Here is a 22,171-nt window from a genome sequence, read left to right as displayed (position 1 = left end):
ATAATGTTCCTTGTAATTATTCTTTTTAGATAAATTGGCTTTAATTTATAATTGACTAATAAAATTGACAGCAGTTTGTCCTGAAGCATACGTCACTCAAAATTCCCGCCAAGCATTCAGTTCATATTCTAACATTCGCCATTTTACTGAGGGAAGTGCTGGTGAGTTCTTCGACATCATGTATCCATATAATATCCCAACAATCATTTCGTTTCTTTAATTATCATCATCCTCAATTTAGTTCATTTATTTCAGACATGTAAATTTTAGTATTATTTTTTTGATAGCAAAAAAGCAACTGCGTAATAGAATTGCTTACTGACAAAAAAGCAGGTTAAGAAGAACACTGTTTTACTTAAGTATTTCGAGGCCGTGCTTTTTGTGCTGCATGGGAATGATCGAACTTAAGGGGTTGATGCTCAGTTCAAATTTTATTTATATTTTGATATATTTATATGAGTTGTCGTGTGTCAAGTTTCGTTTCAGTCCGAACCGCCCACCCCTTTATTGATGTAAAAATTTTAACGTTTTTTTAATCTTAACACCGTATTTTACCTAGTTGTATTTAATATGTACATTTATTTTGAAGGTTTTGTACTTTTCTTTTCAATATACACTTGTACATTTATAGAACTTTAATTTTGATTGATACACAATGGTCATTTATGTTCAATGGTGCCGGTTCTCGGTAATGCATATATTGCGATGAATATTACATAACACCAGGTTATACTTTTTGACTCCTTCACAACAGACTTGTGACGTAAGACTTGGAAATTTCTTGGTGTTATTTTTTACTATGACGTTATTTCTGTATATCATTATATGCTGTCTAAATTTGGTAATCAAAACCCGTTTCATCTAGCTTTAGCTGGCTCAGTCTGAATAACGATATACGTCTTTTTCAAGTAAGGAGTTGAACAAGGTGCTAAGATATACTTTTGTCCGAAGTATCTTATTCCTATTTCAAGAAAAGAGTTGTACAAGGTGATGAAATATTTTAACACTTGTCAGAAGTGTCCCATTACTGTTGACCAATTTTATCTGGAGTCTGGAGCTTTTTTCAAGTATACTGTAAACAGGCTTGAACATTCATTGGCAAAGCAGAGTACTGTTGTCTTTTTATCCAGAATCATGGAATAGAGAGCATGTGCTACCAGAGAAAATGTTTACCCAATATTTGAAGGATTATATATTTGTTGAACTGTTGTATATGAACTCATTTTTTTTCTCCAGAAATGTAACACCTTTCTATTTTATCTTGCAGTTTGCATTTATTTTTAAGGATTGATTTTCCAAAAGTCTCCTGTATAATTCTTCAAATTTACATCAAGGGTAACACCAGATTATTTTCTTTAAAAAAGGTTCTCACTTGTTTTTTGTTTTTTTCAGTGGCAGACATACACTAACAATGGCTGAACAAATGGGTCAAACAGGTGTACCAACATTTAAGGTAAGTTTGTCAGTTATGTTGGGTGAAGGGAGATAAATGGTCAATTTATATGCCTTACCGAAGGCAGAGCATGAATTGTTCTGAGGTCACATCTTTACCGTTTTCATTTTTGTACAATGAATTTGCATTCGAGATAAGGTGGAAGTCCGTTGTTATTGGGGGGGGGGTTGATGTCACTGCAAGCAGAAAATGGTTTCAGTACAGACATTAGTTCTTTTACATCAAATACCTATATTGTAGTTCTACATTATAAGACTTGGGCATTGATATTTATGTTTTGGGCATCGCGGTCTTGCTGCCTAAATGATGGCGCCAAGTAGTGTTTTGATGTCAGCTGGCATCACAGCAAGTCAGATTTTCAGGAATATCTCACACACCTGACAGACTTGGTGCTTTTCTACAAAATAAAGTTGTAATATATTGGTCAGACTTCATTTAATCTAATGTCTTTTTCCTTAGAAATTCAAATTCTCAATCAAGCAAATGGACCCATTTTCAAATTTTTTTTGCCTACATTTGAGTTGGTTGGAAAGCAGTGAAGTTGGGAATGCCAAAATCATGTTACATTAAAGTATAATTTTGTTAACAAACCAAATAAAAAAAACGCGATGCCTGTTGGAACTTGAAGCAACATTTAATTTCGTTCAAGAAACATTCTCCCTCTCTTTCTCTTTCTTTCTCTCTCTCTCTCTCCGCCACAAGGACCTACTTGGACATACTTCGATATATCTCAACTACCTTTGCATTTCTATGAATTCAGATGTATGCCAAGGGAACATGAAAATGCATCCATATGCTAGTGCATTGTTTTCTCTGCAAATGGCTTCATGTAAATCATTTGACTCGTCGAGGCAAAAAACTAAGTCAGAATCCAAACCTATCATTCTTATTCAAGCTGATGATTAGTATTGAGTAGTTTTTAAAAATAAGTATATTTTTTTAATACACAACAAGAATATTAGTTCTACAACTTAACTAAAGCCAAGGCATGTATCCAAGCATTTTTATACAAGTAAAGATTACACTAGGTACAGTGTGGCCCTGCTTTAACATAGTAGTTGGGAGCCATAGAACCTGACCTTGTTATAGACTGAACCGTGTTGTAAGCAACCAGATCAGTTAGCTGAAGAAAATGATGCGTATACCACCCCCACCCCCCACAAAAAAAAAAAAAAATTGTGGGGTGGGGGTAGGTGATAAAATACGTGCTTCATTGGCACAGTTACCATCTTAAATTGATGCATATTAAATGAGAAATACACCTGTAGTGAAAACAGAAGGCATATATAAAAGTTTAATTTATTTAGAGAACCACAAAGTAGTGTGTGTGTGTGTGTATAGACACGCACACACACACACGTCTAATGTATAGCATGAATAGAGTATCAACACCATGTACTCACCTGCGAATCTCATCACGTACATTGAATCCACAATACAAGCGAGTCCATCGAACATTTCACAACTTTGCATGCCTGGTTTCTTCTGCTTGACATGAGTGGTTGTTGAACTTAATTTGATTGCTACTAGGGTGCGCCCCCCTGCCCCCCCCCAAATCAAGGATTGTGTTGAAGTTTGGACTTTTTTCATAAAGATAGTTTTATAAATCCATGCTTATATTATGGGTTATCTAGAAGACCCAGAATGGCCGATTCCTATCATTGTACATCTATTGATGACCATTTAGTTCAGCAAATACTAGCTGATCATACTAATAAAGGAAATTTATTTTTCAAGTCAGTAAGTATATCAGATTATAGGAGCTGAAAATCTAAAAGTGAAATTAAAAAGTAAAGATATTTTATTGATCAAAATACCTGTTTGAACAATTACACTATGGCATTAATGGACTTAAAATCCTAATACTGCATTAATGAATAGTAAATCCGGCATAGTAGTCTGTGGAGTGGTAATTCAAGAAAATCGGACTTGGGCAGAACTTGTTTTAGAAAATATTTTTTTGGGGAGCAGAATTATCCAAAAGACAATACCTGTAAGCTTGGAAGGGTCATTCTCAATACAGAACAATATTCATACACAGATCTGGAACCAATTAAGCTGAGAAACAATGAACATATTAATGCTTGTACAAATATGGGCAACATCTTTTAAAGATAGTGATTTCAGTATGGGTCTTACAGAGTGCCGAAGGGAGAGAGAGAGACAGATGGATATAAAAGTCTTGTGTAGGTTGAAGTATGGCCATTGTTTTTTCATTTTTCTGATGGGGGGTGTCCTTACTTTTTATTGAACCTTAGCGAGGCCAAAAGGGTGCTTTTTTTTTAATATAACAAAAGGGGGATAAAAAGACTGCATTTTAGTACTTTTTATTTTTCCAATTATTTCTTGTAAGGTATTTACAAAGTCCTTGCACAATATTTTCATAAAATGGTATAAACCATGTATTAAAGTTGCATTGTAAAAGCTGTAATTATATTGTGATGATGAAGCTTACACTAGAACCAATACTGTCAGTGTATCCCCCAGGGGTGTAAAATTGAGGGTGCAAAAAACCCTAGGTGTCAAAACTGGGGGTCAAAAGTGTACTGACAAATTTTCATACAACTCATACTTTTTCAGTTTGAAATAGGATATTGCAACTTGCACAACATTCTCTCTCTCTGTCTCTCTCTAAACATACAAATACACCAACATGCACAGTTAACAAACAAATGCATTGTCCATTCAAAGAATAATTTTATTAGTCCATTTTTCTTTTAAAGTCGTACTTTTAACAGTCTCCTCAACAATATTATAGCCCAACACATTATATATAAGCCAAAACATAAAGCCAAATAAATCTTTTTAACCAAATGGGAGTTAATTTACTGCCTTTCAACAAATGTTTACTATCATAGGTTTCATTGTACTTCGTCCTAGAACACATTTATCCAGATATCAAGGAGGATACTGATTCATCTTATTTCTAACAAGTTAAACTTGAACTTTGTAGATCTTTCTTTTATTGCAGTAAAAGTTAAAAACCAACAAAATCTGCAATGACCTGCTGACTTTGTAATCCAAATAATGCATTTGTCTCTGCAAGTTTACTGATTTCTTTATGAAATAATTTCTTAGGTTATAATGTGTTCTCAGATATCTTGTGACGAACGAGGGCCTATTTTTAAAAATGTTAAAATCCTGTCACGAAAGGATTATTCTCTTTTGCAGTCTTTGCAATCACGCCATCAGAAGTCACACCGGGAATCATAGTGAATATTCCAGTCAAGGGAATAATTTTCTCCATTTTTCAAGTTAGATCCACAGTTACTCTGTTGTATTCTGCTTCTTTCACTTTCTTTGCTAATGCTTTTTAGTGCATGACGTTTTAATCTGGAGATCACTTTCTAGTTCAATGAGCCTTGATGTTAAATATCTAGAACAGCTTGAGCTCGATGGAAATCATGAGAAGCTCGCAAGATTAGGGGAAGCTACTCCATCATAACATTGCCTTTGCTGGTCTGGTTCATTGTTTTTTATGTTTCCTGCGTTGCACTTTGCTATACGAATAGAGGAGCGCAAGGCAGGGAGCAAACAAAGCGGGGAACCAGTCAGTGCATATACGTGAAGTATATACAATGCCATCCATCGTCCAATGCATTGGGTATTAAATAAATCATCATATTATGAAAATCCTTTGCGTAAAAAAAAACGCACGGCAACAAAATGTGTGTAAAGGGAAACACTGACTGTGAAAGACAGTGGTCACACTAGCATACATGCCAACCATTAAGCTTTTTCTCACTAAATTAGGCCTTGCGCATAAAGGCATATGGATTATGCGATTTGGGTACATCCCTTTTTAAAAATCTGTATGTATTCTTGTTTTTATTACCATCCTATTAATCCCACAGACCATATTCCTTGAAAAGACTGCTTATGTAGCAACGATACAAGAGTACGCTTTTCCGTAGACTTCCATGCACTTTCCTTACAATATTATGTAGTATTTATAGTGGCTGTCATATTTCCAAGAAACATGCTGGTCTCTACTTTCATACTTTTGACCTTGGGTTCTCTTTATAGTAGCTGTATTGCTTAGGAGTGAACAGACTACTTTTCTAATTTTTAATCTTGACTCGCCGTTTCTTTGTTTTAATTTATATCTGGTACAGGACCAGTCCGTAGGATATTTGGCGCTTAAAGTCCATCAGATTTATTCAAGTCGATGCACGTGTTAGAGCAAAAATGTTTTTCAAATAATTTCACAGATGTATTAAATCAGGATGAAAACTGATTCAGAGATGAACACATGAATTATAATAACTCAGCGTTCATTTCAGTACAGATTCATGCCCATTGCAGGCTGTGTGGAAAAGATTTTAATATTATGGTGGTAAATTTGACGTAGAGCAACACTTGAAAACTAAAGAAATCTTGATTTAAACTAACTCCAGTACTAACTTCTTTATTTACAGCAAAACTCAATTGTGGACATAAATGTTAAAAATGCAACGGTGTTATTTACCAAGTTCTTAATAGAACATGTACTACCCTTAGTAGTAGAAGACTACGTTAGTCCTTTGATCAAATGGATGTCTTGATTTCAAAATAGAAGAATACATGCATGTGCAAGAGCAAAATCTAATATTGTTATGTGTTAAGATGAAGATACTTCACATAAACTTACAGAAGCCATTAAAATTGGGTTGTTTACTATTGCCACAGACTGGAGTTGTAATTATGATGACAAAAAAGCCTGTGTAAGAGACTTGAATAAACATAAATTGTCAGAACTGTATGGAGTTTTCAGCTGTTCATGCATCAGTGATAACTAGACTTCATAAACGAGTTGCATTCTATATTTTGGACTGCTCCAGTGGCCTAGTGGTTAGAGATGTCAAGATCGTGGGTTTTAACCCCGGCCAAGTCATACCAAAGTCTTCTAAAAATGGGTGCTCGGAATTATGAGGTTTGTGTTAGGATTGGTCGGCATGATGCCCCAGTGCTAGACCTCTTTTTATACTGCACACTGCAAACATAGCAATATGACTGGAAAATTATTAAAGCTACGTTAAAAATCTGAAACAAATTCTATATTTTGAAATAGGTCTCATCAGTGTACATCACAGGTTGTCATTTTATGCACCTTGCTGCAAGAAAGGCTGCCAATAAATAAGGAGAATGCCTCGGTTATGAAGTTGGCATTCTACTTGACAATGTATTTCATGCGAACAGAGTTGATTTTTTTTTTTTTTTCATCTTATTTCCCAGCTAAATGTCCCAGTAACTAGAAGATATAAAGTAACTCTTTGTCAGGTTATGAAAGGAATATTGGTTCTTAACCATTTGAATGCTGGCAGTGAGAGCATGTTCAGTGTTGTTAAAAACAACACTGAATTCAGATCCAGGCATACTAAAATAGTACTTGGTGCTCTACTGGTGTGCAAAACATTCATTCTCAGCCGGTACAAAGTGTTTTGAAATGCAACATGCGAGTCTGCTGCTTTTAAAATCTAAAAGTGCTACATGTGAAAATTTGAAGCACTAATTGCTGTTAAAGATGAGAGAGGTAAAAAAAAATATAGAAAATAAAAATGTGTGCATATGCTCGTTGAATTTGTGCCCTGTTATGTGGATTACACTTTTTCCTTGCCAAGGGTTGGCATGAATGCACTTGTTAGCCACTTTATAAAAATTTGAAATAGTTGATAACTGAAGCCTACAAAATTCTAGCTACACTATTGATATAATCAGCTGGAAAACCAATGCCTGGGCAAGATAGTATTCAGAGGGGGGCAATAAAAATTACACAGCCTGCTAGACAAGCAAGAATATATTTATTGGCCCCATGGTTGTAGTATGATTGCAATTTTAACAGTTTGGTACAGTGGAGATCTTATTTTAATCAAATTCATCACTAGCAGATGATCATCTCGGTTGTTTCTTCTTTCAGCTTGTCCTTGTTGGGGATGGTGGTGTCGGAAAAACAACATTTGTAAAACGTCATTTGACGGGAGAGTTTGAAAAGAGATATGTTGGTAAGTAAGCTGGAACCATTTTATTTGGTGGCTGCTGGATTTGGCTGGCTCTTCAATGCAAATTGACCAATATAGCCTACTCAGTGTTCATTTGTCATTTTCAAGCTTTTTCCTCCTCCCCTTACCCTAGAATTTGCCATGATTTCGGGGCTGGACAAATTCATTTGCCTGATGTGCAAACTGATTTGCGATATACTTGATACTAGAACTTGAAAGGACAGTGGAACCCCGTTATAACACGATAATTGGGGTCCACAAAATTGGACCACGTTAATGCGGGGTTTTACAGTATTTTAATTTTTTGAGAGAACAACTCATTGACACACACATGTATATTCTTGTCTGTGGTAAAAGATGAATTGGGTATCAACACCGTTACTATCGTGCCATCGTGGCATTAATTTCATTTGTAATCATGTAATTCCATTGAAAAATTGCACACAGATTTACAATATTCAATATTTTTTTCCCTGACCATTGTATCTGAATTCAACGTCTAATATATAGCAAGCACAGAGAGTACCAACACTGTTTACTTGATCGTACCATCGGGGCTAGAAATAAATCTATAAAATAAGTAATTCCATTGCAAAAATTGCACACATGTAAGCTATTCAATAATTTTGTCACGCATCAATATGTGTCTGAATTCAATGGACAAAATTAACAACAAAATTAGGTTAAGAAAGATGAAGCACGTATACGGTTCATTATGTTCCAGGGTCTATGAACGGTGTCTAAAAATTTCATACTGTTAAAATTTTCTCATGCGTTTCTGAGTACATTTATCCATTGCAAATTTCCAATAATTAACACTTGTATGCCTATTCGTTTGAACAACTACAGCAAGAATAATTACAAAACACATGCTTTCAGCGTGCATATAACTTTTACTTCAGATTTTGTGAATATTGAAAGAAACGTGTGAAAACTACTATACTAATCATTGCGCAAAGTGCAGAGAATGACTTGCATTTGTGAACTTACTTTTCCATTACAGTAAAATGTTTTTATAAAAAAAAGGAAATTAATAACGAGTTCATAAACAAACACCATACCCATGTAAAACCCTGAGAACTAAGTGCAGTAGGCCTGCAATGGTCACAAGTCACTTTTTTAAAAAAAATGTAAAGCTGAACGCATGGACAATTTCATACCCTTTCAGTTTCCAGCTAATAAAGCAGACATTATTTACTGGTCAACTGATTGCGTCTAATAAAACCACCAAGCCCAGCAAACGTGTTGGCAGCTTTCATGTTTTGATGTTTATTTTTGAGAATCTTTTATCAACCACCACATTGTCTGCTGCTTGTTTGTGTATGCAGTTGAAGAAACACTATTGTTTGAGCAATGATGGTATACAGATTTAATTGAAGACGATCACAAAGACGACTTATTGGCTTTACTCATGGATCAGTAACAAGTAACATTTCCGATAATGTTTGTTTCGGCATAACACTTCAAGAACCTGGTGGTATTTTTACATTTTAGAAGCTACGCAACGATTGTATTATATTAAAATTCATACGCAAACTGTTCCTCAAAATGATAATAACCGTTCTACACATACATGTATTTAAAATTTCAGGAACCATGCCACAATTGTATTAAATTCGAATTCATCTGTGATCTCTTCCCCATAATTATAATAAAGTTTTATTCACTATTTTATGTACTTTGAGGAGAATTTTTTTCTTCCTGTGCGAATGATTATTCTAAATTTCGGGAGCCATGCCACAACAGCGTTGTAGCAGGGTTGCACTGTAGTACCTTGTGCACTATACTCCACCCTTTTTTTTTCCATGCAAATTACCTGCAATATCAAGCTATGGCTTTTTCTCAAAATGTTTGACAAAGAAAAAGTCATAGGTGAAAGTGACAATCAACTACTTTGAAGTTCAAACACCAGATGTATGAAAGGGAATATTCGGGGGGGGGGGGGCAGGAAAATAGACAATTTTATTAGACCTGGGTGGGCAAGTATGTCCCGTGGCAAGAGAGATTGTTGCAGTTGCTACATAAATACAGAATTTTTACAAAGTTGAAGGAACTAACAAGAAGCCATTGAGCTGTGTGGAACATGTTTTTGTGCTAATTTTTGCATTTAGAAGATGGTCACTTTAAAACAACAGTAGTACTTGGAAAAGTTGTTGAATTTCAGTTCTCTTTATTGGTATGAACCTTGATTACAATTTAAGTGTACTTAATATCCTTTTTACTTGAACATAATGTTTCCTTTCACCAATCAAATTACACATTTAAAAGAAAATCAAGACTACAATAACAATAAACAGTATTTCATTATGCTTACTGAAATTGGTCCAACTTGCAGGGGAACTGTTCAGCTGCCTCGCAGGTTTTAGCACAGACATGCACTGCACACACTTGACAATGGCCGAGTTAAATGTACATTCCATAGTCTGATTCCATTGAAAGTAGAGGTTGAGGTCAGACATAAATGGATTTTTAAAATCTTTTTATGCAAAAGCATTATGCAATCTTTAAGGGCCATTTTTGAAACTGGAAACCATTTTCAAGAACAAAAAAAAAGCTACTTGACACCAATATGTGCTCTGAGGAAAATTAAATTTTGCATTTTCATTCAAGTTCTGTGCATTTAAATGGTCAAGTTTGTCCTAGTCACACATTCTGTGGACAATTACATGGTCACATGTCTTAAGCTGGGATGCAAGTCTTTAAACAAAAAGAAGTCATTTTTTATTGCTAAAAAATTCCCTGGAACCCTATCAATGATAAATTGTACTGAGAAAAAAAATCATTCCGGTATGCACGTTTTGCTGATCTTGTACAAGCTGTGGCTATTATCACAAGAAACACAAAAACTTCTCAACAGCTTGTTAGAAACGACAGAGACATGCTTCATTAAAATCTGCATTGGAGGCAGACTGCAGGTTAAAACATGTCTGGAAAGTTTTTTCTTCCATAAAATCATTTGTCTGGTTGGCTGAAATAACTGCGTAGGTCTGTCTAAATGTGCCAACCATATCACTGCATTGAAGTGAAGGGGTAAATGATATCTGCCTGATCAATGGTGAACGGGTGTCACTGCAAAAATGATTGAACTTAATCTGTTCAGTGATAGCAATAGTTAATATTCTTAGCAAGATGGCGGTTTTTTTTAAGCTTACCATATTTCATGTATTTGTTTCGTACCCTTTAATTTTTCATACCTATCACTTTGTATTTGTCAAAAAAAATGCATCAAATTATCGAACATAATTTTTTTACTAAGAATGTTTATGTTTGCAAAAAGGCTCGAAAATAGTGTATTGCCATTATGATTTTACAAAAATTACTAATTGTTGCCAAGAAAATACAATGATTACATACATAAGCATGGGTGCCCACAGCATTAGACAAGGGGGTAACATGACCTCCCAACAAGTATAATCATGCAGATGAAGCTGAAAATGTCACAAAATTCTGTTCAAAATGCTTAGTAAATATTAGCTTTAGTTTCAGACTGCTTAATATACCAACTGTCCTGGACGTGACTGACTGACCCAACCGATTTCCCCTATATCTCTCTCTCTCTTTTTTTGCAAAATAATCCTGCAGGCACCCATGTGCATAAGCTCTTACTGTCATTACAATATCTACTGGTGTTTATTAACAAATGGACAAAGGACTTCACAGACCATACCTTTAATATTATCATTCATTAGTTCTACTTGTCCTTATTAAGTCTGTCACCGTAAAAGAAACCACATGTCTTTTAAAATTAGTTCCAAAGACCTATGGTGTTTTCTTATCCAACAAAAATTACATTACAGTACACACTTAAGTGAAGACCACAGACTGTTGGTCAACTAGTCTTATTGTTTCATTATAGTCATACAAACATAAAATACAAAAACCTAGTCAGTTTCTATCGTAAATATGAAAATCACAGACTCCGTTAAATTGATTTGTATACATACATATACTACCTTTTTAAGTACTTGTTTTGTTTTGACTTTGATATAATTAACATTTTATTACAAATCTATTCAACGATATAGATATACCCCATTAATATCTTTATTGGTGAGTTCGAATAGCAGTGATGGATTTTCATTTCCCTACTGGCAGCCTCAAAGATTTGACCTTTTCTGTCAATTCTTGCACTCAATCTGGTTTCAACTGGAATAACCCTAAAGCTAAGCATGTTTAATTACCGTGTCAAAAACATTGCATAACCATGTGGTTGTTGTGATGATGTACATCGTCATTAAAACAAGAATGAATTGTTGATTTAGTGGTGTTTATTGATAATGGAATATAGTAGGGTCATAATACACGAAGATTATCACAATCATCAGGTAAGTCTTTTTCTCTCTCTCTCGCTCTTTGCAAACACTACAAATAAAAACCACCCTGAATAAACACGGTCTTGTACACTGACCAAAAACAATTCATCTCTCACACACATACCTCTGCGTGGTTGTGCGCATTAACTAAAATGTGATTTCAAGTTCATCATTTTTTTAAATCGCAATTTGATAATAAGTTTATTGTTAACGTAAAAATACAAGTTACACTTAATTTCTTGATAATGTGCTCAATATTGTTACATATAATTTACCAATAAATAATGTCCATAACTAATACATGTTCAAACCATCTTAATCATTTTGCCAACATTACACAACAGCTACATCTGCTCTAAATGCAGATGAGCTTGCACACTGAGACATAACCATCTCTCTCTCTCTCTCTATCTTACATGTGGTTTAATTGGACTTGTGTTTATAACAATCTTTCAGAGATTGATTATCAACAATTTATAGGCAGTTACTGCCCAACATAATTATTAGACATTTATTTTGCCTTTTATCCCACCCCTTTTCTGGCTTCATATGTGCATTCCATATTTTTTCAGAAGAGCCACAAGTAGTAGAGCCATCACATAATCTGTATCCCCCAATGTAGACAAGTTGGCCTGGGAATGGTGTACACTCAATTGACCTTTTGTTTAGAACATTGGAAGATAATCATCCTGCTTGGGAAAATTCATCATAGCTATATATTGGCTTTAGTTGGTGGTTCAACAATTGATAGAATAAAAGCTTGTCAGAATAATTAAATGTTCAAACTTCATTTATGATGCTCCACAATCAAGTATGATTGAATTAAGTTAACTTTCTTGTGTGGCATTTTGGGGTGAAATCTTCAGCAGACGGTTGTTTCTTAAATCCCAAATGCATGTAATTGTACCAGTAATTGCAACAAATGTGCCAGTAAATTGTTTGTCTTTACAAGATATAACCAATTTGTCTGTTACCTTGTACAAGAAAATTACATGTAATGAATTAAATATTAAAAATGTGCACCAATTAACATTAATGCTGAATTGGTTATTTGTGGCCATGACACTTTATTATTTTCGTAATTACAAAAGATACCGATTGTGAAGCAGCATAAAATATATATGGAAAATTTGCATTTTTTTTTATATTAATTTGTGTGCGTGTGTGGCCTTTAGATACTTCTGAACTGATGTTGGCCTTTCTTTTTAAGCCACACTTGGAGTCGAGGTGCACCCACTTCAGTTCCACACCAACAGAGGAGAGATAGTGTTCAATGTGTGGGACACTGCAGGCCAGGAAAAATTTGGTGGATTGAGAGATGGTTACTATATCCAGGGTAAGAGTCGTGTAAATACTGTGCAGGATAATTTAAAGGAGAGAGAACCACCGATTATTTTTGGAATATTAGGTCAGATACATAAAAAGTTTTACTAAATAACTGGACATGTTAACATTATAGCACCCCAGATGCATTCGATGGGGGTGGGGTAGCTATTGCATTTAATCTGAATGTAACAATATATAATTTTTTTAAACACCAGTGCCATTTGCTGTTTATATTAAGTTTCATTACTTTTATGTATACCAGCATTTGTTACAAGCCATGGGCTGTAATCTGCCATGGTTCTTTATTAGGATGCCAACAGGTACCCTGCTCATTGATAATAATCCAGGTAATAAAATGAGCCACAGGTTACCTGTTTACTATATACATTTTCTACCAGTGATTGTAAAGGCAATACTCGTGTTTTGAAGTTAACAATCCTTTGGATTGAACCTCAAAAACATGTACTTTTTAATTGCCAATAAATAATTGACATTATTCCCAATGCTTCTATTCCCACATGACTACTCTTGTGAATTGCTAGTGATTCAGTGGCAGGTAATGGGGTGGTTTTTTGATCTTGCCGTACAAATGACTTGGAACCTTGAATAGATTTCACAAACTGCCTGATCAAATTGTTACTTTAAAAAACTTGAGCTCCGTCTCTTTGCATCTATACATGACAGTTAGGCTAAGGGTGTCTGATGTTGGTATGAGGACTAGATGATGACGATAGAGGATTTTAGAACTGTATCATACATTGTACGTGAATTCTTGGACTTTTAACTATTCATTTAAAGGGTACTGTGAATTAAAACGTGGATTTGACTTCAGGTTTTTACACATTTGATACAATTTTCCTTTGATCAGGTAACTAGCATTAGGATCAACAGGTACCCGATAGAAGTCTTCTTAACACATTAACCCCTAGCAACAACTTAACAGGGCAGAAGGTAATAGCCTACTGTTTGGACTTGTTTGCCTCCGGCTGCTCTGCTATATGGACAAAAGGTCTTTTTAGCCTGGAGTTTGCTTAAAATTATGAATTTTCAAAACCTCTTTGAATGCTGCAAGTGAAGTGTGTTTTACTGTTAGAAAAGAAAATATGCATTTTCAGTGTGTACATTTGCCATGGCCAACTTAACACTTTATCTCTGTTTTGCAGGTCAGTGCGCCATTATTATGTTTGATGTCACATCTCGAGTCACATACAAGAATGTCCCTAATTGGCACAGAGATTTAGTCAGAGTGTGTGAAAACATCCCAATAGTTCTTTGTGGCAATAAAGTTGACATTAAAGACCGAAAAGTTAAAGCCAAAGCTATAGTTTTCCACAGAAAAAAGAACCTTCAGGTAAACACCAAGAATTGAATTTCCTAGATTATATTATAGGGATGGCATGCTTGAAATAGGATAATCATGCCTAAAATTTTTGAAGAAGTGATGGGCAATTTGCCAGTTGCCATACATTCTCAATCCTTCTGGCATTATTAAAAGTTTTGAAAATGTCTGGAATTACTGGATGAAAAAATATGGAAAGCATATTATAGTGAACTAGGTGTTACAAATGCAAGTTGTCCTACTTTGCAAAATTTGTTTTGAACATTACTGCACCATTGAGCAGATAGAGCCTCTGGTCTGTTGAACACACAAAAAAAGAGGTACAAAACACTTGGTATTGATCTGCCATGCATTTTGTGTATATTCCTTTTAGTAGACTTTGTCATTTGATATAGCTTTTGTCGTCCAGTAATCGTGTCAGTAGTCACATTATTTTTGTGAAGAACAAATTACTTTGAAAAAATAGTTGGATACTTGCAGCTTCATTAGTCTAAGATGTATTGCACTAGTTTTAAGCAGAGAAGCCTGTAACAAACCTTCATACTATGGACCTAGCAAAACCGTTTCAAAACTGGAGCACTTAACAAGTATTTTTTTCTCATCAGTACTACGACATAAGTGCGAAGAGCAACTACAACTTTGAGAAACCTTTCCTGTGGTTAGCCAGAAAGTTGGTTGGTGACCCAAATCTGGAGTTTGTTGCAATGCCAGCTTTAGCCCCACCAGAAGTACAGATGGACCCACAGCTTGCACATCAGTATGAATCAGAATTGGAGGTAATAACATGTTTAATTACATTAGTTGCTGTAGTATTATTTATTGCTTTACTGGCAGTATACAAGAAGAGTTCATGGCATGGCCAGTTTGTTGTCTACAGTTCTTAGGTTGACCCAGATTTGTTGACACTACTGTTACTAAACATTCATGCCAACATTATGCTTTTTTCATTAAATTATGCCTTGTGCGTAATTGTGTTCTGATTACGTTTTTGGTGTTTCCCTCCCAAATTTTTTTAAATTTGTATTAACATCCCATTAAACTTTAAGAAATTGTTCTAGAAAAGATGGCTTCTATGCAACTATGACATAAGAGTATGCTACTGCATCCTTGCATGCCCTTTCCTAACAGCATGTTCTGTTTATAGCGGCTGCACTGTTTCCAAGAAACATGCCCATTTTACTTATATAATTTTGACCTTGGTTTATATTTATAGCAGCTGTATGTATGGCTTAGGAGAGAACAGACTGGTTTTCTAATTTAATTAAAGTCCAGTCAGATTTATTCTAGTAGATGCGTGTATTGGAGCATAAATATTTTCAAAGATGAATACATGAATTACGCAATACGGCGTTTCATTCTAGGGCAGCTTCACACCCTCTGCATGCTGTGGGGAAAGGCTTTTAATATTGGTCATGATGGTAAAACAAAGAAACCTTGAATTAGGCTCATTTCACAAACTTCAGTGCTAAGGTAACTTGTAACTTCTTTTTTAAAGCAGAACTAATAAATGCAGAGGCATCATTTACTGAGTTGTTAATAGAAACGTACCAACCCCTAGCAGTAGAAGACTACATTTGTCTTCAGTCAAACAAAAGTTTGATTCCAAAATGGTAGATAATATGCATCTGCAAGTACAAAATCTAATGTTGTTTGGTGTTTGGCAGAAGATAATTTACTTAAAATTGCATAAGCCATGAAAATTGGGTCGTTTAGTATTGCAACAGACAGGAGTAGTGATTGTGACAAATGTTGTACCCAGTCTGTGTGAGAGACTTTGACAATGAAAAGGGCAGTGTCATTGTGCTTTTCTTTCATTACCAGAATTAACAGTTGATTCCACTGGAGAAAACATTTTTTATTTGCTTGATAATGCTTTGAATAAACTTAAGTTGGCAGAGCTGTATGGGGTTTTCAGCTAATAATGCATCATTGGTGACGAATTCATAAAGGAGTTGCAGTCTATATTTTGAACAAATGTGTACATATCAGGTTGTCCCTGTCTTATGATGTACCTTGCTGCAGGAAAGGCTGCTGATAAATTGGGAGAACCCCTGCAGAATCAAGTTGGCATTCTACCTGGCAATGTACTTCATGCCGACAAAGTTGACGTGCAGTAGCACCTTTTTTCCCAGCTAAAAGATCCAATAAATGGAAGACATATAATTCTTCTTCTTTGTTGGGTTATGCATGGAATATTGGTTGCCATTTTAATGCTGACAGATTGTTCAGATTGTTAACAAAACAAAACTGAATTCAGATCCAGGCTCTGTAACCCAGCACTTGGCTCTCTACTGGTGTGCAAAAACATCATCTCAGCTGGTTAAAAGTGTTTTGAGATGCAATCTGAGAAACTTGATTTTTAAAGCTCAGAGTGCAATATATGAAAATTTGAAGCAATAATTGATGTTGAAAGACCCGAAGGGTTTTTAAAAATCATTTTGTACATATGCTCATTGTATTTTATCGTGTTAGTGCTACACGTCTGCTGCAAGATGTCTCAGAGCTAGACGTCGCCATAAACTGCCACACTGCAGATATTGTATTGATTTTTGTGCAAGAACAAAATCATCTAATATTGTTTGGTGTTTAGCAGAAGATGCTTCACTTAAAATTGCAGAAGCCATGAAAATTGGGTCGTTCAGTATTGTAACAGTCAGGAGTAGTTATTGTGACAAAAAGTTGTACCCAGTCTTTGTAAGAGACTTTGACAACGAAAAGGGCAAAGTCAGAAATGCTCTTCTTTCATTACCGGATTTAACAGTAGATTCCACTGGAGAAAACATTTTATTTATTTGTTTGATAATGCTTCGATTAAACTTAATTGTGTCGGGTTTTAAGCTGATACTGCATCAGTGATGACTGGAATTCATTAAGGAGTTGCATTCTATCTTCTGAAAAATGTCACCATCATTGTACATATCAGGTTGTCTCTGTCATATGATGCACCGTGTTGCAGGAAAAGCTGCTGATAAATAAGAACCTGCTGAAGTATCAAGTTGGCACTCCACTCCACCTGACAACGTACTTCATATGGATAGAGTTTATTCTTTTTCATCTTATTTCCCAGCTGAAAGACCTGCTAACTGTAAGATATAAATTTCCTCTTCATTGTCAGGTTATGAAAGGAATGTTGGCTCTTTACCGTTCTAATGCTGACTGAGAGATTGTTCACAAAAATAAAACTGAATTCAGATCCAGGCTCTCTAACCCAGCACTTAATGCTTTACTAATGTGCAGAACATTCATAATCTCAGCTGGTACAAAGTGTTTTGAAATGTAATGAGAGACTGTTGCTTCTGAAGCTCAAAGCATTCTATACGAAAACTTTAAGCAGTAATTGATGTTAAAATTCCAGATAAATCATTTTGTACATATGCTCATTGATTTTTTTTCCATGTTATATGTGGATTACTCTTTCTGCTCAGATTACTCTTTTTGTCCACTTGGATTACACGTTTTCCTCGCCAGGGGTTGCATGTATGCATTAACAGTGGAGCACATTCTTGTCAAATGTCAATTTCTACCCAGCAAGACTGCAGCATTTGGTGGTGAATTGTTTGTTGAAACTGTACAAGGACGTACCACCAGAGACAGTCTTGGTGTTTTTAAAGGAATGAAGTTGATGATTGATTCTACTCATGTGGATTTTACATGCATTGCCTTTATTGTCTTGTATACATTTGACAGAATTTTAACATCTTTGCATTTTATTTTTTTTTTAACAACCTTTTTGTTGGCTCTACAAAGCCACATTTGTGCCATGTTGCTATGAAACATCACTACATATATACTTGTGAAACTGTGTCTACTGAAATCTATTAAAAGGGTGATTCTCGATATACTTATATTATTTTGTGTAATATTATGTATGATGCAAGTCAGTACAAGATTAACTGACATGTAAGCAGATTCGGCGGTGGATTCAAATTTTTGTTTGCAGTGATCTCTTCCCTTGTGTCTTACATGTCAAGTTAGCAAATGAAAGGTTGAGAACCTGCACCTTTTTTATTATTTACATTTTTATCTATTGGTAGCTGGCATTCCTGGGAAGTAATTTTCTTTGATGGATCAATACTGATATATTCACAACAGCCCATCTTAAAACATATAACTTGATCTAAAATGGCATTTTACTATCTTTTCTTGGCCAACTTTAGGGACATACCTTACACCAGCAGACTTGACCCTGTTAATAATTGTCATTCTTTCCAACATTTAGTGGGGCATACATATTCCATGATGAGAATTTTTGGACTTTGCACACACAAGGAAACAAAAAGTCGTGCTCACTAGCAAAACAACTTTCAACTGCCTTTAGATGTTGTTTGCAGTTGGCATGTAAATCTCTCATTTGGTATTCTTGCTTCAAGTAGAGTACTTTTTAAAAAATCAAAAATTCTCACATGTAACTGTTTGGTGTTTTTGTTGCCGTTTTGTTCTTGGTCAATAATTAGTTTGACTATGATTCTTGTAACCTAAAATTGTTATCTTGTTTCTTTCAGGTGGCACAGAAAGTTGCTTTACCAGATGATGATGAGGAATTTTAAATGTCTAGACTTTTATAGGATAATAAATTGGTTTAAGAAAGCAGCTCTTAGTATCCTTTATTGTGTGATATATCCACATCTTCAGGAGTTCGGCAGTTCGGATGCCAAGTTCCAGGAAATTCAAGAATAAATTGTTTCTAAAAAGAAAATATATTGAAAACCATGGTGCAAATTGGGCTGAAAATAATTAATGATAATTATGTATAATACTGAAGACGTATGATAAATGCTTCTGAATCAAGCTGCAATACTAAGAGCTGTTATGGGAAAATGTGCTTTTGCTCTGGCAGAGTTTGTGGTGCACAGTGAGATTTTCTGCAATATGTATTGATCTCTACAACAAAGACTGTATTAATCTTGGCACCATGGATTAGTCCCCATTTACAGCAGGCTTGGTAGTTTTACCTGCAATTTTCAGGGATGTTATAATTGTGATTCCACCTCTGGACAAGTGTCATGAACTGCACAAGTAATGAAAAAAGGTTTTGTTTTTCCATGAAGATAGTACAGATTGAAAGACAATGCTATTTTTTTATATTGCATATGTGAACGTGCTTCCTTTCATCCTGAGGCCATGGAAAATTTTCTGCAGACTGTATTATCGCACATCTGATGACTTTTAAATTAGTCAAATCATTCAGGTGGTGTACAGAAAATCCGTGCCTGCCCCCCCCCCCCTTATATTTGGGTTTACTATTCTTGGACATTGCTAAAAGCTGTTTTTACATTAAACAATAATCTTCTCAGCTTAGGAATTATTTTTATATTGTTTCATTAATGCCAGATACTTGGATAAATGATCCACATAGGATGCACTTGATGTTTCTTTTCCCTCGTATATATTTATTACTCTCCTGCACAGATGTATTCAAACTAACCATCTGTAAATTGCATTGATGTTTTAAAAAGGAGCCATGAATGCAAATAAGCATGGAAGATGATCCTGTTTGTTCAGAATTTTAAATTGTCACTTTAATTTATGTTTAAATTGGAATACGGTTCATGCCTAAAATTGAACAAATGATGTTGTATATTAAACTGGTTGATCAGTAGGTGCTGTGTTTAAAAATCCTTGACAATAATGAGATGATAAACAGAATGTTGGATCTTGATAGCATCAATGCAAAAAGTGGGACCTGTCTATAACGAATCAGTTCCAAAAAGATTTGGGGGCATGGGAGGTGAAAAATTGTATAAATGTAAAAGTTTAAAAAAAATTACAATCTGGACCTAACTACATCTGTTTAAATGGGATATTTTTTAATTTGTTATATTAGGGTTCCACTTTGCAAAATATTTTTTCTTTATTTTGTGAAGAAAATTACTGCTTCTGTTCTATAGTTACTAGTGCCTTGGCCAAAAACGAATGATCAGAGTTTTGTCTCCAATGTTGGCTGTGAAACAAGCAAATTGCAGCTCTTACGTAAAAGATGATGGCCTCAAATGAAGAGAAAAGAAGCAGTAGTTTTTATATCTTTGGTTTCTTAATTAATTTGTGTTATATCCTATCTTGCATAAACTTTGATTGCATACTTGATGCCAATCAGTTTCGTTTGATTTTTGATGATAGATGGCTGTAATGAATGTTTAGTTGCCATATATCGGATTTGTATTATGCATTGGTTTAATAGCAGAAGCACCAGCAGTAAGGATTTTAAATTATTAACCTATCAGGCACATATCTCGCAATACTTGCTTAATTGTCCACAAAACATTAAGTGGTTATATGGCTGTGATGCAGGTAAGTTAGCTTTTGCTCAGAAACTTGCAAAGTTTACAGACAGATACCATCAGCTTTCTTCAGTATTGTATTATTTATATTGCAAAAATACCAATCTCTCTTTAGCCATTTTGAACATCTTTAATGTTACTGGTGGTGAATAAACTATACTTTGTACTGCATTTTATTTTTTATGACTTCAAAAATCAAGACTTTACAGCTTTTGGTCTATGAGGAGTCTAAAGTTACTAAAATTCTGTTGTATCGGATACAATTCTTGTACCAATACTCCTTTTGACACAAAATCTGCACTTCACCTTAGACTTGCTGCACAAGTGTTTCACTGTCACAAGTCTAAAAGGATATTGTGAGCATTGCTTTGAAATTGTGCTTTTGCTTGGGTTCCAGCTATTATGACCAAACTTGGATTGTGTGTATATCTTTAGATAAAGGTGTGTAGCACACAACTTGGCCATCTTTCATGGTTTAATGTGTATGGGCTCCTTACACCTAGTCATGAAGTGACACAAAATGAGAAAAGTTTTCTGTATCCTCCTACTGTATATGCAGGGTTGTGTTTAGAAAACATGATTGAAAATTCTGCAAAAACTGAAAATTTTGACCCATAAATAGCTTGTATTGGGGAACATAATAAAAATGAGTATTAGATAAAGATTTTACTGAATTGTAACACTCTTATGACTCAGTTTTAACTCTGTAAAAGATCTGTTAAAATCTAAAAGCTAAACCACTTAAGTTTTGTAAAATTCAACAAATAATTATTTCCTTAGAATACAAAATGAAAATTTACAGTATTGTGAATTTAATCCCAAAGTGTCCATCAAGTGTAATAAAAGTCTAAATGCATGTAGTATTCCCAATGAATTCTGGTTCTGAATTCCAACCTTAAACATGCTGATGTGACTAAGCTTGAATGTCACGTCTTGATGCATCACAATGTATTGTGCAGAATGCCCTTGAGTAAATTCACAATAACAAATAAGGGATTTTTGTCCTAAAGTCAGTGAGCACATTTTAGTTCCAGTGAATAATTTAAATAACTAGTCACATCTAACCAATTTCAGTCAACCGATTTTATAGTAAGAATTACTAATTCTTCTGTAAAATACCTTTGTATACAAACTTGAAATGCAATAAGAGGACCAGTATGAAGGTCAAGGTGTAAACAAAGTTGGATCTTTTACTTAAATTTTGGTAAAGAATCGGGCATAGATAAGTTGGACAAGAATTTGCAAGGGTAAAACTACTTTCCTGAACTATAGTATAGCAACTTGTTACCTTATTACCCACAACTGATAATTATCTAAAAATCTACAATCATAAAAACTGGCTATGTAACGTGTTGTTTACAAAAGGCCCTTCAGTCTACAATTGTGAAGGTCAAAAGATGCACTATAGTTGCACATGACAAATGAGCTATTATGTTTACTTAAATTCATCGTTCTTTTCAAACAAGTCTGCTTTGAGATTCATT

The 22,171-nt window shown here is 34.8% G+C and overlaps 1 protein-coding gene across 2 annotated transcripts; it reads left to right on the top strand.

Annotated features, from left to right (window-relative positions):
• Nucleotides 1–36: 36 nt before the first annotated feature.
• Nucleotides 37–20,853, top strand: LOC149775788 (GTP-binding nuclear protein Ran). 2 transcript variants are annotated; one of them, XM_089943576.1, is made up of 7 exons: nucleotides 37–161; nucleotides 1,393–1,453; nucleotides 7,350–7,434; nucleotides 12,955–13,080; nucleotides 14,234–14,421; nucleotides 15,015–15,185; nucleotides 18,912–20,853. In XM_089943576.1, the coding sequence occupies exons 2-7, from the start codon at nucleotides 1,412–1,414 to the stop codon at nucleotides 18,954–18,956; spliced, it is 657 nt and encodes a 218-aa protein (XP_089799702.1). In that variant the 5' UTR covers nucleotides 37–161; nucleotides 1,393–1,411; the 3' UTR covers nucleotides 18,957–20,853. The 2 variants fall into 2 exon arrangements, with proteins under 2 accessions (XP_089799702.1, XP_089799703.1); XM_089943577.1 differs by lacking the exon at nucleotides 37–161 and adding an exon at nucleotides 888–987.
• The last annotated feature ends 1,318 nt before the right edge of the window (nucleotides 20,854–22,171 follow it).

The sequence above is a fragment of the Sinohyriopsis cumingii genome, chromosome 19 (assembly GCF_028554795.1).
Source record: "Sinohyriopsis cumingii isolate HCF-2022 chromosome 19, ASM2855479v2, whole genome shotgun sequence".
NCBI lineage: Eukaryota > Metazoa > Mollusca > Bivalvia > Unionida > Unionidae > Sinohyriopsis > Sinohyriopsis cumingii.
Note: the sequence above shows the minus strand (reverse complement) of the source record. Positions and strands in the feature narration are given on the sequence as shown.